Here is an 18199-nt window from a genome sequence, read left to right on the forward strand (position 1 = left end):
TGCTTCTTACATCAAGGAAGAGAAACTAAAGCAAAGTGAACATACAGATACTTTTATTGCTCACCTTTTATACAACAGCACACCTTCAGCCATTTTCTTTCACAGCTTGACAATGTTTATGTACACAAAAAACCCAGCAAGAAGCATTATGTGGCTTTCAATAAAGAAAAAAAAACCCAAACGTCAGAACACCAAACTCAGCCAGGTTTTGTTTTCTGCAGCAATAATAAAAGGGCTTCCTCCAGGCAGGAACTAATCTTCCCAGGCCGTAGTGCATTTCTTTGAAAAGACAACCCCCAAAACAAATTGCCCTAGATTTGCTGAGCCAGTGGTATTAACTTGCAAATAAAATAAACTTCAGTTTGTAACTTCTAGCTGATTTCAAGTAAAAATTAGGTTTGGAGGAGAAGCAACTTGTTTTGGATGGATGCAGGTCAGTTTGAATTGCTACACCTAACTACAGGCCTACACACACTATTGGTTCACAATTTAGCTTAGTTTGAAATGATCTTTGCAGATTTTGGCGGCAGTCAGTCTTCAAAATTGAGCGGGTGGGAAAACTTTGTTTAGCAGGAAATAAGGCTACTGAACGTGGCACCCACAGTAGAGCTCATATAATAGACCAAAAACCTGTTCGTCAGAGGGAGTTCACGGTGTGTGCACACACGTCCGTGCAACGTCACCGTGACTAGAACAAGAGGTCAGCAAGTCAAAAGGCAATACTCCAAACCGATATTAGAACATGTAACTGAAAAATTATTTGGGGCAAAAAAATGCAGAAATTCTATTGGGTATTATAATAGACAAATTTGGCAGGTCTTGGTATTTCTCTAAATCAAAATGGAAGGCAAACACAGCAGGCAGATTCAGAACAAAAGTGTTTTGAGCAGAGGGAACCAGTCCAACTTCCAAAAAGCATGGCTATTAGTCGATGTTCAGGGTGCAGTGAGCAGTGAGAATGCCTTTAATTCAGACAGATTGGAGGTGGGTGGGGAGAAGTCTACACAAAGTTGTACTTTGCTCAATGGAAAACATCCCAAAGAGATTCTACCTGCTGTGTACAAACCTGTACAAACTAATTCAAGCAGCAATTAAGTAAGGCCTCTGAAACCAGGTTTCTGTTATGTGAGCTCTCCTGAAGTGTAAGTTTTTAGCAGCCTCAGCTGGTGAAGTGTCTTCCTTGTCCAAAGCCAGACTGGTTATACTGATACCCTCCATGCTGGAAGTGCTGCTCAAACTGCCCTCCTTGATTAAAGTTCTGTCCACCTCTGCCCCCCCAGCCGCCTCCTTGACCTCCACGGCCACGACCGCCACGGCCGCCCCTTCCTCCTCCACGCCCGCCCCCTCGGTCACTGTGGGACCCACCATCTTGGTATCTGTTGTCTTGCTGGTAGCCGCCACCACCACCCCCTTGGTAGCCACTTCCAGAATAAGACGACGACTGGTAGCCACCATAGCCTCCTCCTTGGTAGCCACCACCACCACCATGGTAGCCACCTGTTTGAAAACCTGCATCTCTGTAGTTGCTCTCCCTGTAGCCACCATCCTGGTAGCCACCACTTCCGCCATCTGTCCAGCCTCCTTGAAGCTTGTTTCCTCTTCCACCTCCTCTGCCGCCATGATCATAACCACCACGTCCTCCTCGTCCCCCTCGATCATGGCTTCCTTGTTCATGACCTCCTCGCCCTCCATATGAGTCATAGCCTCCTCTTCCTCCTCGGTCGTGACCCCCATGGTCATAACCTCCTCGCCCTCCATAGGAAGACTCGTAGCCACCTCTTCCTCCTCTGCCACCGCCTTGCTGGGAACCACCTTCTGGTCTTTTCTGCCATGGTGGCATCTCAGGAGGTGGTGGTTCAATTTCATTGGGCCTTCCTCCTCTGTCAGGCACTCTGCCCATTAGCACCTGCAAAGGGAAGGGAGAACTGTGATAGGAGTTTTAATACCTCACAGAAGAGTCCATTTACTGATACACACCACAAACAGCAGCCACTCCACGATTTCTATATCCAGAGGCAAACTTTTCTCTGTTTGAATGTGACAGAACTCTGTCTCCAGTAAATAAAAATTAAACAGGGATTATCTAGTACTTGAAGCACTGCTAACAAGACAAGTCAGGAGACCTGTGTTTTTTGTTCACAGAGCAGGCACACCAGCATGGGCAGCACCAATACAGCCGCTCACTTAACTGTTTACTAGTGCAGACTGCTAATCTCAAACAAGCATAGGGCAACACAGGCTCTCAACTAGTGTTCTGACTTGCTGTAGAAGCCATTGGCTTGATAAACAGGGGGTAAAGAATTCAATTTTTCAGTAAGAACATGCAAAAACTTACACAACAACAGACAGGTGTCACACAGCACTAATCAGAGTTGAGCAAGGCTCTACAGGTCTCCAGCTGTCCAAGTATGGCGTGATTTAAGAATTTAGCAAGACTTGGACCAGGACATTTGCACTGCTTCAAATTTTAAAACAACATAACAAAAGAACTTCAATGGAAGTATGCTACTTTGTTATTTCATGTTACTGTCTTGGAAAACATTTAATATTGATAATGGAGATAAACTAACAGAATATGGATCACCAGCAGGGCAGTTCCTAGTAAAACATACATACAATCTTATGATACAGTCACACCTGTCTTACCACTTAATTTCTTACACTCCACACTCCAACAACACTAAAAAGATGCGAAAATTTTTTGGGGTGGATGGGCTGTCATCAAATCAGCACACCACTATTCTCTCCTAAATTACAGCTTTACCTGAAACACAGTTGGTACTCAGAACGTAGAAAAGCATGCATCTATACCCACAGTTTTTAAAGCACCAAGTACACTGCTGTACATAGCTACTGAGCTTCATGTTCTGCACGTATGCTTTTGTGAGCCTATTACTATAAAATCATAACTTCTGAAACAAAGCAAGTTGTTTAGTCTAAATCATGTTCCTACTATGTCATTATTAGAACTACATCCTTGATTATCATCTATTTGTGTACCCATGACAGTCTAACTTGTGGGATCCTTGTTTTGTGATCTTAATATACTCTATTTGCATAGACCAGAAACATAGTTATTATGTAGGTCTTATTTGAGACACACTGACAGAATTAGGTAGTAGCAGTGTAATGACTTCAGTAATTCTGATCAGACAGAGCAGGCCTGCTCCCACTGAAAGTAATAAAAGATATTTCAGCGATTTTTTACTGCCCCAAAGAAGGGGCACTGTAAACCTAAACAGCTAAACTTCCAGTATTCATAATGCACTGATGCATAGTCTGGAATATCTTATCCTTTATTTCCAAATTCCACTTAGTATTCTAAAAAAAAGCAGGATGTATTACTACATTAAAGTTATTTAAATATTCCTAACAGAACAAACCATTTGTCACCAAAGGTACCTTATTAATGGCACATGCAGTCTTCTCTCGGATGGACCCACTGCTTGTTCTCATAATCTTTGACAGATCTTGCCGAGCTGCCAAGAGATTTGCTATGGATATAGTGCACTTAGTAGATAAGAGGGCACGTTTTGGCTGGTAGACTTTAGCCAGTTTTTCTGTTTGACTCTGTTGAAGAGAAGAAAACCAAAGCCCAGTCAGCTAAAGCAATGGGACACCTCACCAAAAGAATCAAATCAGCACTGAAAAACTAGCCACTGCTGCAAATAGAACAAAGAATTAATAAAAAGGCAGTGAAAACCACTTTGTAACTAAGAATTAGTTACAAAGCTAGCATTTGTCAAATTAATTTCTTAAGTAAATAGGAAACACTATTCTGACTGAACTGCCAACAAGCTGACGATTTTAACAATATATACAAGCAGACTGCATTACTTTCAGGCAGTTAAATACAGACTAGAAGTGTGTCATATAATTATATGAACTACTGCTAATGTCTAGAAGATATTGAAACACATCTGTGTTTAGCCTCCAGACCTCCTACTGTGCCTGCACCCTGACCCGCACCCATTCCAGTTAGACCATAGCATCACCCCATCTCCAACTCTGTACCAGCAGAAAAAGGTTAACTCTTTCCACTCTTCATTCCAGTCAGCTTCTTCTCAAAGACAAGGCATCAACACATACTGGCAGAACTAAAGCTTTCAAGTGCTTGTTCTAATTCAGTCCTTTGTCTTGAAAACTTAGTGCCCAAACGAGAAATGAGATCCTACACTCAACTTTCCCTTGTATGCAGTCTCTCTTTCTCTACTGCCTTTCAGTGTTAACCATTTTGGCCTTTTTGAACACCTCAAAAGTTTTCCAGCTGACAGACACAACAGAAATCTGTGCTATCAGCCATGAGCTAATACACCAGTTACCTCTCTCTTCAGTTATCAACAGAGTGTAATGTGGGATGCACTTAGGATAAACCAGGTTGTAATCCGAACATTTTTTTGTCTGGATCCCAGATGACAGAAGTGAGGATGGGCAAACCAGGTTTTCCAGCATATCTCAACAGGGCAAAAAACTCAGGAGCACATTTTAAAATCCTAAAATCCTATTTTCCATCTAAAGACAGAAAACTGAAACATGACACTGGCTAAAGACAGGAAAAGCAAAAGTATTCACCAGAGTACTAGTATGTTTTTCCCTAGCAAGTTTGACTGAGCTCTGAGCACAGTGTTTTGGTGCTATGATATTGTTTTAGGTGAAACTTGAAATTTTCACTTAAAAAACCCCTAATAATAGACTACAAATTGGGTTTTTTCTCTGCTGTTTCTACTATCTGGAGAAGTGGCTATTTAGTCATACTACTGTATTCTGGTACTTTTCAAATAAAAAAAGAATATTGTACTTCATGCTAGAAGCTACTGTTAAAAAAAATTGTATTGCATGTCTGGAATACTAGAGCCACATTCTTCAATTTGGTATTGTTATTTTGTTATTTTTGTCTGAAAAAAAAAAGATTTGCATTTCAATAGATATAAATGTGTATACACAATTTTTGGGTTTTGTGAAAAGACTTCTTGTAGCTAGTCAAGTTCAAAAGCATCTAAAAATTCTCCTAGGAAAAAACCCAAACATGCATGGATATGAATGCCAAAGCTATAACACAATTAGAAGTCCCTGTTTTTTAAACATAATCCATGCTTCTACTCATTTTTATTCACTATTAAAATACTCAAACAATCAGCTAGTTCTTCAATCATCTACTAAAAAATCTGACAAATACAAGGTTTAAGAGATATTACATCAGTAGAAGTCCTACTCAGGTGACAAAACAGAAAAGGGGACAGGTCATAGTTCATTAGTAAAGTACAGATGCTTTTTGATTAAAAAATTTATCAAGAGAAAACAACTGATGACTCTATGTGTCACAGTTTGCACTAATAACTCAATCTCAAACACTGTCAGCAGCATAATTAACAGCATGCTAGCATATCTGTTTTAGTCCTAGAAAATAAATTATATGTACTATTTTTTAAATCTTGTCATTCTTTTTCACTATGAAACACGGGAACTAAGGAAACCATGTAATTACTTTTATAGGCAGAAAATGTATTACATACTCAAGAGAGAACAGATCTCATGTCACAGCCACTTGCACAGTTCAAAGACAAAAGAAGCACATAAAATATTACCCTGTCTATGAGGTAAGAACAAGTAGTGCCTTAGCAGTTTTTTTCATGTGCATCTGTGGAGCTGTGCTTGCAGACACACTTTGAGATAAGGAAATCTGATCACTGTGGACAGCACAAAGTAAGATAAGGGATGGTCAACAGGAAGATGCTTTTCTACCATCACACAGAGACAGCATTTAATGGTTCACATTACGGTACTCTGAAAGCACATGGCTGGATCACTAATCTTTTCTATTCTTTTCCAGTGGCTTTGGTGTATAGTTACACACCATCTTCTCATTATACATACTGTTTTAAAATCCAACAAATCAGTTTTAAGTAAAATTTTTTTAGTCATCTTACATTGTCATAAACTTCTTCAGAAACTCTAAACAAAAAATGGACAACACCTGCAATTCTTTTACTCATAAAGGATGAAACGATGCAGTTTTCCAGAGATACTTATTATAAAGTGTTACCATCAACCAGGACTTCCCAGCAAGTTGTTTGTACCTTAGCTCTATCTGACCAGCCAAACGACTGCACAGTAACATCCAAACGTTTGACCAACAGTTTTCTTCGGACTTCGTATTCGTTGACTATGGCTTGATTAATTGCTTCAATTTTTTCCTGAAACAAAAATTTGCAAACATAACCTGTAGATTACAGATAAAATGTTTCTACTTACTAAATTACTAATTACTATATTATGTGGATGAAAGAGAATAAGACAGAGATAGTATGCAGGGCTTAAGACTGCAATTATCTGCCTTGTCAAACGGACTCACAGTCAAGCTATGCCCGCTGATGCAATTTTCCTGAAGGCTTCAAAGGCTCTGTTATGTTCAGCCTTCTACCATTTCTAACACCACAGATGTCTTTTTCAGAAGGGTCATAAAAACTGCATACTCTGTTGAGGCATTTCTCAACACCAATCAGGACAGAGAAGCAAAAGTGAGAAAATACTACGGGCATGAAGTTGAAGCAAGGCCGTATATAAGTCCTAGGGACCAGAGAGTCCTTGCCTCCCTAAAAAAGCGGTAAGGACAAAGATAGAGGAAAAACAGTAAGTGAAGTACTGTAAGAGGATCTTGATTAAAGCACAATCTGCATACAGGCAAGACAACAAAGTGCCCTACAGGGAAAAGCCATTACAAGAAACACACCTGGTAGCACACAGTGTCTAAGTCAGAGCAACAAGTGAGATATGCACCATTAGGGAAATAATTTATGTACTGACTGAAGCCTGGCTGGACCAGGGTGCTGGGGTCCACTTTCAGTCTCAAAACAACTGTTGGAGGAAAGAGAGTGTTGGGAGTAGATGAGCTACAGCCTTAAGCAAGAGACACAAGAGAGACTTGCAGTCTTGCAGCAGTAGCCACAGCTTTGTGCCAGTGCAGCAGCAGTGCTTAACCCAGGCACCATCCTCCAAGAACAGCAGGTGACAAATTCCAGCTGGAAGTGACCTCACCTCTGCAGCCTGGGTGTACAGCCCCTCTTAGCTCCCACCTGTATACTCACTGCCTCTTGAAGAGGCTATTAAGGAAGTGGACTACTCCAAATGAGAGAAAGAGAAGGAAATTATGGACAGACCCACAAGTTGGCTACAAAGAAGCCAAAAGAGGGGATGTGACACCATCTCAGCAAGGCTAGGTCACACAGACAGTGCTGGCAAAGGGCAGAAGAGGAAGGTTTAAGCTACTGCATAAGCATGCTGGTCACCATCTGTAAATTGTCTTTATTTTGGAGAAGTTTACCCTGCGTCTGGACATACAGATTCATGAATAAGATTTTATCAACTGCTGAACATTCATTGTACCAATATGTATGTTATACTGCAGGAAACTGTCTTCTTATCTTCAGAAAGAGAAAAATCATATTGCAACACACAGAATCAAGATCAATACTTCGTATACCTAAAAAAGGGCAACAGGCTCCAATACCTGCAATTACTCACCCAGTGAGCTGGTCCCAGTTGTTTCTTCAATAAAGGTTTTCCAACGTGATTAGGTGGAACCTTTGCTAGAGTTTCCTTCAGCTGTTAAGAGACATATAAGAATATAAGCATTGGCTAAAAAAATTAGCTTTTCAAGATTCAAATTAAAGGAGAGGACTGTTGGACAGTCAAAGGCATGACAAGTTGTTTTCTCTGGAACAGAGAACCAAGCACACTTCTTTTAGAAAGCAACTATTTTTATATTTCTGGTAGTCTCAGCTATAATTACTTAAAAATTAAGAGAAGGGACTATAGAGTAGATCTACAGACAAAAGAGAAAGCTACCATGAGGGACAGGTCTTTTTGAAGACAGAGTGATTATTCTACACATCCTCTCTTTAATTCAGAAAATCCTCCACACTTCTATCAAAAAGACTGTATTAAGATTATGTGAAATATACGATGACTAAAGAAGGACCTCACTTTACAGTCAAAAGGAGAAAATCTTTAATACAAAAACTTAACTTGCATTTTAAAAATTTGGGCACAACTTAGATAATCTATCACGTCTCAAAATTTCTGAGGACTTCAGGGGTAAGAAATGAAATAGCAGTGACAAAAACTTGGACCAAAGTATTGGAAGAAAAACCAAACAAAACAACTTCACTTCTGTTCTGCTGCAAACCACATTTTTCAACTTCCTTGCTGTTCATTCCAGCAGTTGATTTAAGACTTTCAGTGACCTACTTTTCCAATGCTGCTGAGCCAAACTTATTTAACTTGAAGATTTTAAACCTAAGTTCTTCAAATAGCAGAGGTAGCAGTTCATTCAAGTATCAGCAATTTCTTTTTTTAATGTGGTGGATCATTAACAAAGAGAGTCAATTATGCAAAGATCCTACTCCAAACTCTACAAAACTTTAGGAGAATCTCTTTTTATAAACATCATCTTACAGTCAAGAGCAAAATATTCACCCTATGTTAAGTTTTCACATTTTGCTTAGTGATGTATTTTCAGTTACAAAGTGAAATTTAAGTTTTTCAGCTATTAGACAGATTTACTTTCTCCTCAAATCCTACCAACATTTGAAGTATGTGGACTGTAAACACTGCACCTTATATACAATTTCTAAAAACCCTGTAGGTTAGAGATGCCTGGTGTATTTTATGAAGCTATCAAGGACTGTTAGGGTTTTTCTGATACATCATTGAGACAACATTCATTTAACCTTACAAGACAATGTAAAAGAAAAGTGTATTAGTAAAACGTAACAGAATTCCCAGATTAAGAGGATTTTGATCTATTTGGTATCTTGTATTTCTATAGTTTCTTTAAACAGCAAAGCTTGCTAGCATTGTTCATTGTTATGAATATTTTCTACCTTTTACAGAAAATGGAAGTACAGATTTCTTATGTGTCTATTTAGTACCCATGACAGTGCCAAAACCAGAAAACAAGCTGCTTCCATTCTACAGCCTGGACTTCTGATGGAAAACCATCCTCCTCCTCCTGTCAAACCAAACTGGTTTCTTGCAAAGAAATGGAACACTATTTCAGTTGCTTGGATTTGTTTAAGGACAATGAAACAGGTCAATCAAACTCTGAAAGTATTTTGGGGAGTTTTACAATCATGTCTGTTCTTTAAACAGGTTCTCTTCTGCTGTTCTGCTCTACCCTACTCTGCAAGTCCCTAAACGTGACTTAAAAGCTTTCTGTCCCCCACCCTTGGTCTGTGCACTGGACAGTCCGTACCATTTCATTTCTCTGCTTTACAAAAGTTACTCAGTCAAAAGTAAATTTCTTTTTAAAAAAAATTACAGCAGCCTGGGGAACACACACATGGTAAAGAACAAAAATAAATGGAATCACAGGAACTGATGAAGCCCTAGGGAAAAGGTGAAAATTTTAGTTACACTACCTTTTAACATAAACATTTTTAAAACATTAGTTTCCTGTAAAAATTAGTCTAGGTGTATTTCTTGGAAGATACTTCTCTTTAACATTCTTCCTGAGGCCTAAGCTCAGCATTTTTCACGTCTTCTGCAAAGAGTGATGACATTAAAACCTAGACCAGTCACCTTGGAAGGCAGTGATAGCAACAGTCCCTGACCTTGTGCCTTGGCATGAAAAAAGCCTTTAAATTAATTTTCAAAATCCTGACTCTTGGCATATTCAGTATAACACAGTAACTCTCCTTCACAATTCCAACAGTGGAGTTTCACAAGAGACAAATCTCGCCCAGGCAGCAGAACTATTTTATGTCAAAACAGTAACATCATAAATATTCCAATTTTCCTTTATTTGGATCTTACTTTTTTTTCAATTCCACTGAAGAACTGGAACATCGTTATGTTGGCGGGAGGCTTGGACATGCCTAAAGCAATACATATGCCTTTTAGCTCCTGAAAGACTTCACTGCCACCTCCTTCCTGGGCTTTTTTAGGAGGGGCATTCACACACAGCATTCTGGCAGCTTCCAGTTCTGAGATGAGGTATGCTGGGGTAAGAAAAATTAGATCTGAGCATCGGATATAGCAGAGTTAAATTATTTTAGAACCAGTGAAAAGTCAAGTGCTTACAATCAAAAAAATGTGTAAATGGACTGTTTTAGATAGAGTGTGGGCTAGAACTTTTGTATCCACAGAACACTCATATTTCTAATAATCACTGAGTTCAATGCTAGAAACACAACAAACAGGGGACAGGTTTAGTACAAACCATCAAAGCCTGGAAAAAATCCCTATGATTCCAGTGGGTGTTAATCCCAGAGTTCAAGAGAACACAGCTCTTTTCCTTCAGGCTTAGCCCAGCAAAGATAGGAAACAGAGAACATGGAATCAAGTCAGAGGAGTGACTGGGATATGCACTTTAGGAGAGGCAAGCAAGCACTCCTTGAGGCTCTAGGAAAGAAAGCAAGTAAACGAGTAGAGAGAAGTGAAATGTTGAAGGAATCTCCTCGACTTCCCCAGGCAAAATGCAGAGCATAAAAATAATCCCACTTAAAGGTACTATTGAGAGTTCAGGGTTACAATAACTTCAGAAAGGAAGGCTTTAACTGATGAAAATAGAAACTAGAATGCCTGCAGTTCTCTTCAATATCAGAACTGCAAGAGCCTATCACCACATTAGAACTCCTTTATCAAACAAGAAAAAAGAAAAATCAGAATCATAGTTTCTGAACATGATATAAACCCAAAATTTCAGCAACAGGTATCAGTTACAGTGATCTAAACAGCTTTTTTTGCAGTTGTCACAATTTTAAAGTTTGAATTTTTAAAAATGCACAGGTTTAACCAATACTTTTACCATGAATCACACTGACTGACCTTAGCAATAACATAAATAAATGTTTCTAAAAATAAGAATTGAAAAACAGATACTGCAGAGAGACTTGTGAGCAGGAAAGTAAACCCATGGTTATGCAAGAGCAGTTTACTACTTATAAAACTGGGACAGATAAAAAGATTAAGAAAAGAATACAGTGTTTTAGTGATCTCTAGTAATTTCTTCAAAATTTCTAGAATGTCTTCCACTAGACACAGAACACCTTATAAATTAGAAAATACTTAGAATATGTAAAGCAGTTAAAAATCCTTTTTAAGTTCTTTCAACAGTACTTCATACAGGTTTTTCTTATATTGAACTTTCAATTATTTACACTCTTTTCAGGTCTCCTGAAAAAAAAAACTAAGAGCAGAATTTTGTTTGAAGAATTCAGAGATCACATCTAAGCTACTTTCAACCTCCTCTAACAGTGACTGAAATTTTTAAGTCCATTGCTGTAAAACAAATGTTCTTCAGACAGTGAGTCTTTCTGGCAGATCTTTTCTGAACCAACTGGAAACTTGTACTTTTTATTTTTGCAGATACCAGTACTTAATATTGTATTCTAGCCATGCTTGCACACCAAGGCAATCAATCCTAACTACTTACATTTACTTGGTGCTTTTCCCTCACAGCAATTCTGCTACATCTTCCAATTGGCATAAACTGTGCTGCATTTTGTTAAAATGCAAAATACCTTGGCATTTCATTACAGAGAGTTATTCTGTTTCTCCAGAAAAATACTGTTTTATGGCTCACATACAACAGGATAACTAATAAGTTTGCTTAATGCAGTTGAAGAAAGCTATGCAACTATCATGATACACAAAAAAGGAGTCTGGCACTATTGGAATTCCATATTTGACAGTAAACACAGCATTCCTGCCAGATGGGATACCAGAGTTCAGCTCCTGAACATGGCCTTATATTACCAAAACGTACATCACAGAGGACCTCTGGGATAAACTGTGTGTCACAGACAAGCCAAACCTACTGAATGGCTTGGCTTACAGAAAATAAGCTGAAGGGCCGATTGTTTGAGCTACAAAACATCTTAAATGCAACAACTATCTCACTTCATCTGACGTTTTTGAACATACTATGAAAAAAAAAAAAATCAGATTAAGTCTACTCATCTTTCTCCTACTGTTGAAATACAGGAATCTAAACTCTGTAATTTCTTACATCTCAGCTGAAGGCAGAACTACATTTGTTTTGAAAGGTTATAGAATCAGCAGCAACTGAGGAAATAATAAAACATTATGTTAAAGATTACATTAAAATCAGTACTACAGTTTCTAACTCTGACGCTTTTAATTTTTTTTATTTTAATATGAATCAGTATTATTCAAGTAATTGAATCATTTCTTTTCCTCTAACATTTCCTAGGCAGAAATAAAACCAATTTAGTCATTGAGGTCCACTGGGTGGAAAACAGAAGAAATCACCATTGCTAATGTTAATTTCCTTTCAATCAGCAGAAAGCAACACTCCAGCGATTTACAAAAGAAGAGGATAAAAAGAACTGGAAGTTGGGATAAAACATTTTCTCTTTTTCACAACAATTACAATCGTTGTCAGTGTAGGAAAATGCAAGTCTTGTTGCACCTTGCATGTCATCACACTGGGGGCTCCAAAATGATGATGCATCTGATGATAGTGGTCATTTTTACAACCATTCTAAATAAAATTCAGTGGTTAAATTCTGGCAGAAGTCTTCAAATTATTCCATCTTTGGTGTACCTTTTGAGAAATAATAGGTCAGGCTTTTTCCTAGCAAATGTGAAAAGGTTAATACTCAGAATATTTTCCATCATATACTGGCTCTATACTGACTGATAAAACCAGAAGTGTGATATTCTGATGTTGCAAATTACAGAAAAAAATGATGCATGTTTTTAGGTAACTACGTTGTGGCACACTGTGGTAAACAAAACAGTATCTCATTAAGTGTTAGAAACAATACTGTGAATCTTGCACAAAACCAGATCTGCTTGCAAGCACCCTTCTAACTTACTAAGCAGCAAGAGACAGTTCTTTTGATTATGAAGGCGTTTTGTCACATCTCCTGATGTTAATGATGCATATGGACAGTTCATTTCAGCCAGCAACCCACTCATTTCAAGCTGAAATTCTTCTGCTTCATTTGGACCTTAGAAAGAAAAGGACAATAATTTGTTTACAGCTAACATATATGGGGCTATGATTAGAATTAATTAGCTACTTAAAAAAATACATGCTTTGCTCCAGTCACTATTTAATATTAAAACCTGGTTTTAATGGAAGCCGAATGCATTCTTTAGGTTCCTCAAAGACACAGTACAACCTATTTGGAACTATAACATTCTTCATTATTGTAAAATTACATTTCACTGATGTAGCTTTCCCCCTACAACAGACAGGTACTAACAACTTCTACAATGAAATGTGACACTAAAAAATTCAAATCTTACAGGCATACTTTAAATATCAACTAACTCTTCCCACTACAAATGTATTAGAGAGTTCTGACAAAGTCATAAATAATAACTATGGTTTATAAGTTCTCCTTATGAGTTTTTACTGCTTCTCCCTGTAAGATCATGTTTGTCAACATCTTTTATTTCATACCAATACCTTTAAAAACAATTAAGTCACATAAACCAAACCTTTGACTGATATTTCTGTCAAAAATTACTGAAACTAATTTGAATTTGTTAAGTAAAAAAATAGTGATTAATGAGAGGTAACATTTTTTATCTTTTGAAACGAGACTTCAGCCCCAAATGTCTGTTATTTACAAACTCAAGGCACACAAAATGAAGGCAGGACTTGATAGTGCTCAGCCAACACTTTTCTATCACTGTGTTTAGAGAATTCGAAATACTTCTGGACTGTATTTTTACACAAAACATACAGGAGAAATCCTATACTACTAGAATAGGTGAGATGCTGTATTGTTACAGGGAAAGGGAGTGAAATACATTCAAAGAAGAAAGGACGAACACGTCAAAAACAGAAAGAAAGAGGAAGAGAACAGATGCTGAGGTGAAAGGCAGCAACCTTTGGCCACTGAATAAACAGAAAGTTAAGCTCATAAAGGCATTACGAGTTAATATATTAGATATTCAGAAATGCACGTTATCATACGAATTTAACAATTTAATCTATAGAATGTCATGACTAGTTGACCAAAAATAACATTTTTTTGAAAACTAAGGTTTGCGTCCTCCACCAAAGCAATAAACAAACATTTTCAGGCTCCTTCTCAGAGTTTTTCATGAAGAGGGAAAAATCATAGTATGCACAGCACTAAGGTAACCAAAAATGAAAATATGGTTACCGTAGTCATGAGAATGTTAACCTTGAACAGTAGGTATTTCTTACATAAAAATTACGAACAGAAGCATTGAAATAAAAGTGTTCTCATAATCTAATAAAACATCTACAAGTATTAATGTTTCTCTAAATAAATCTAAGAGCTTTAAAAAAACTCTATGGTTGAACAATTAAAAGAAAAAGCTAATTTCAGAAGAAAGACTGTTTGATCCCCACTGTTATTTCAATATCTACTGGCTGCTCATTAGGGAAGTTTGAGGTGAAAAATATCCAAAATCTGGCAGCATGCAGACAATACTCCTTGGTACAACAGATACCGTGAGCCCAAATCTTTACAGCACACAAGAACACACATTCAGTGCATGTTTGTGCTACTTACTGTTTGTTGCCTGCACATTTTCCTCAAGTTTGCAGAAGAGCCGTAACTCAGATACCAACCAAGCACAGAGTTTGGTGAACTCAGGGGAACTGGCTCCATGACAGACTGCCTGAGCCAGCGCTCCGTCCTCTAACAGTGGACCTTTGTAACTGAAAAGTAAAACAAAAGCAATGCTTATTAATGTTTGCTGTGACTGATGTCCTTTGATAGATTTATTTCATGCCGTACACATATTGAGAGCTACACCCTCAACACACCTGCAGTGCTGAACACCTGAAGGGGCGATGTTCCTGCACTGAACTGCAACAGAAAGCACACTGAAAACACCTGAGTGAACTCAGTATTTCCGTGTGCATCGGCCTACTGCCAAAAAGATTGTGTCACAAAAAATCATCATCAAAGGTTTCATCCTTGAGAATGTTATACTTCTCTGCCTCCATCTCTTTAAAAAGATGTTACTTACAATACACGTATCCAAGGCAAAAGCAGTTTCATAGAATCATTCTCGAACTCTACATACTGCTTTACAGTATGTGGAATAATTACTGCTGAACAAGTGCATCCTTTCTGTCATTTCCTATCACGTACTAAAGGGTTGCCATGCAAAACAAAGCCTTTGATACAAATGTTACAAAAGTGATCTGTATAACAATATCCTCCTTTGAAAAATCACCTCCCTGAAGGGGCACAAGAAAAAGAAAAAGAATTAGTTCTTTGCATAAACAAAGTAAGCCAAAAATCAGACCTAATGTAAGGATGTTTACAGATCATATCTTAGAAGACATAGCTTTCAGGACATCTGTTTGCCGATAATCTCTCAGGGGAAGGAGGAAGAATAGGAAGAAGACTGCCTTATTAACCAGGTAGAAGCACAAAGTCAGAATTTACCAGAGTATTTTTTTTAAAAATGCACAATATTATTTTGATATACTGCACTCAAACCAGAAAGACATCCAAGAGTGCACATAACCAACCAAAATCCCTCTTTGAAACTCCTGGGTAAAGTCACACCACTACATCAAAACAGTCCAGTGAGTCCAGGTGACCCTTAGCAAACAGAGGAGTAAAACAAAATCTCTGAGAGCGCAAACTGAAATGTTATTCTTCTCACTCTGCTCTTGTCCTTAACGTCACATACAAAGGATGTGGCCTTCCCTGTAATGGTCTGTTACTTCATCCAACTCAAATGATGAAGCCACACTCAAAAATAACTTTTACCTCACAGAGCAGCTTGACTTGAGAGTTAATCTACTAGCAGCTGGTGGGAAACTGTAATCTGATGTATAACAACCCTACTCCATGACCACAGTAGGCTGGACGCTCCCAAGAAGCTGATTAGAGTAAGTTTAAGACCCATCCCACAGACGTTTCAGACCTACACATGTACAGGAACATCTGGGGCTCAAAACAGAAGCATCCAGTTATAGATCAAAGTGGAAGGGAAGCGATGACAATCCTTTTGCTTTGGCCGGATCAGGATTTAAGTCACTAGTCATGTCAGAGGCCCCTTTTCTAGAGTTTCTCTTTGACAGATAAGACATCTTGACTGTGTTATCTCTGATAATTATGACTTCATCTACACATCCATCTGGCCAATAATCCAACTTGCAGATTCCCGACTGCAAGCAGCTTTTTCCTTCCTTTCTCGCCAATTGCACATGTTCTGGAGCTACATTCCTCTTTTGGTAACATTGTGCTATCCGGTCTGTTTGCTTTTCCAACAGTTCAACAAACTGATTTACAAGGCAAGAGGCCACTATCTGAACACCTTGAGCACAATTACAAAAAGAAACAGCTCTTTGACATGAAGTGCTATAAAAAAAAAAAATCCAGTAATATATTAGAAATGTCTTCAGGATGTGATTAGAAAAAATAAACTGAAACATGAAGAATTGTGGAGGTACTGCCAAAGCATAAAACCTCAAACAGAGGTCTTTCCAGACACCAGGAAATAGAAGCCCTTCAGATAGGTGCAGCAGTTTTCCCCGTTGTTACCATTACTGTTGAAGTCTCATGTCTTTTGTCCTCCAATTTTCTTTTCAATCTTTGCTGCCAATCTTGGTTGATCTGACTTATCTGTTCACCTGCTTTCACTGTTCACTTTATTTGTTTATGCTGAAAATTGACAGCATTTTCTGTCTATAATTGCAAAGAAGGGGAGCACAAATCACAAGTCCTTCAAGCCACTGATATCCTTCTTAACACACAAAACAAAAAAGGAGCCAATCACAGTGCGTTCATCATGTCACAGAGACCTTTTCACATTTCAGGCACAGAAATACCTGCCAAAACAGAAGCCTATTTGTCAACCTTTGGAACTAGCATCACCAGCTTAGCCTGGAAATATAATCTTTGTTGGAGCATAATGACTCTAGCCACAAAGTGATTCATGGGAACTTGGCCAATGTGAGTAAATACAGCTGTTTGCACAGAACCAGCAGCAGTTTAATCGTAGCTGCCTTCTGAACTCTTAACAGCTTACAGACATGGGAGCTCACAACAGGGCGTGTTCTCCGAGCTCTTCCTTTCATATTTATATAACTTTTACTGACTGTGACAAAGTAACAGGTTTAAACACCAGAAATTTCCTGCGCTGTATTATACTAAAAAAAAACCGTAAACGGGACAGATCCTCTGTCATTTGCAATTCTTTTCAGTTTTTTTCACCCAATATAAACGCTGAAAGCTTTCTTCTTGTCTAACATCTTAAAGGGCCTCTTTATCCCTTCCCACCCTCAGCTAGGCCCGCTCTGTCCAACAGAGGGGTTACCAACGAGACGGCACCGCATGGATCAAGGAAACCCCCACGCAGGAAGCCGTGAAACGTCCGCCAAGGCCGCAGAGCTGAAAACCGGCCCGTTTGGCCTTGAGGCACCATCACCGGCCCGGTTCGGGGACAGCTCTGACGAAAAGGGGCCATTCCAGGGGCTGTCCTGCGCCGCGGCCCTGCGGGGCGGGCAGTGGCGCCGTGTCCCACGCCGGGGCCGCCCTCCTGCCCTCAGCCCGCACCGGGAGCCCCGCACACCTACCCCAGGTCCTCCAGCGACTCCAGCACGTCGTTCTCCAGTAGCTCGATCTCCATCCTGCGGCGGGGCACGGCGGGCGGACCTGTGCGACAGCGGCACTCAGCGCCACCAGCACCCGCACCCGACCTCCCGCCGCCCGCCATCCCCCCCGCCATCCCGTCCCGGCCCCGCGGGGGGAGCTCAACCCTCACAGCCCGCCCTGCGGTGGGGAAGCCCCCAGTGCCCCAACCCCTCTTCTCTTTCTCCTTCTCTTGCTGCTCCTGCTCCCCTGCTCCCCTGCTCCCCCGCCCCGCTGCCGCCCCCGCCCCGCTCCCTTCCCACGCACGGCGGTCGCAGCTGCTGCGCCCGCGGCTGCCGGGTTGGCATGTCAGGGCGGGACCGAGCCGGGCAGGTCCCCGCCTCGCTCTTCAGCCGGCTTCCCTCGGGCCGCCGCCTCCGTGCCTGACCGCCGCCGCCTGCTCGCGCGCCGGGCTCCGCCTATCCGGCCAAGCCGCGCAGTGTTGTGAAGCTGAGACGGGGGCGCAAGGGCGGGCACCGGGGTGTCTGTGTGGGACAGGAGCACGGCACGAGCCAAGGACCGCACTTCTCTGTTCAGGCAGTACCGCGGGCAGACCCGGAAGGAGAACACGCCTCTCCCCGCCGCGGGGCCCA

At 40.0% G+C, this 18199-nt stretch overlaps 1 protein-coding gene across 1 annotated transcript; it reads right to left on the reverse strand.

Annotated features, from left to right (window-relative positions):
* Positions 1-36: 36 nt before the first annotated feature.
* On the reverse strand, positions 37-17986 carry FAM98A (family with sequence similarity 98 member A). Its single transcript, XM_051783069.1, has 9 exons — positions 17874-17986; positions 17552-17630; positions 14523-14671; positions 12843-12977; positions 9814-9998; positions 7522-7602; positions 6078-6194; positions 3403-3570; positions 37-1906 (listed from the first exon to the last, which is right to left on the reverse strand). The coding sequence occupies exons 2-9, from the start codon at positions 17602-17604 to the stop codon at positions 1160-1162; spliced, it is 1635 nt and encodes a 544-aa protein (XP_051639029.1). The 5' UTR covers positions 17605-17630; positions 17874-17986; the 3' UTR covers positions 37-1159.
* Between the last annotated feature and the right edge of the window lie 213 nt (positions 17987-18199).

The sequence above is a fragment of the Manacus candei genome, unplaced genomic scaffold, assembly GCF_025592945.1.
Source record: "Manacus candei isolate 608988 ecotype Guabito, Panama unplaced genomic scaffold, ASM2559294v1 h1tg000017l, whole genome shotgun sequence".
NCBI classification, from domain to species: Eukaryota; Metazoa; Chordata; class Aves; order Passeriformes; family Pipridae; genus Manacus; species Manacus candei.

Excerpts from the sequence above, each read along its gene's own strand:
- FAM98A (XM_051783069.1), bottom strand. The coding sequence starts at position 17,604 with ATGGAGATCGAGCTACTGGAGAACGACGTGCTGGAGTCGCTGGAGGAC. Across the intron at positions 12,978-14,522 it reads AAATGTGCAGGCAACAAACA|GTCCAAATGAAGCAGAAGAA; the intron begins GTAAGTAGCACA and ends TTTCTTTCTAAG. Across the intron at positions 1,907-3,402 it reads CTGCATGTGCCATTAATAAG|GTGCTAATGGGCAGAGTGCC; the intron begins GTACCTTTGGTG and ends TTCCCTTTGCAG.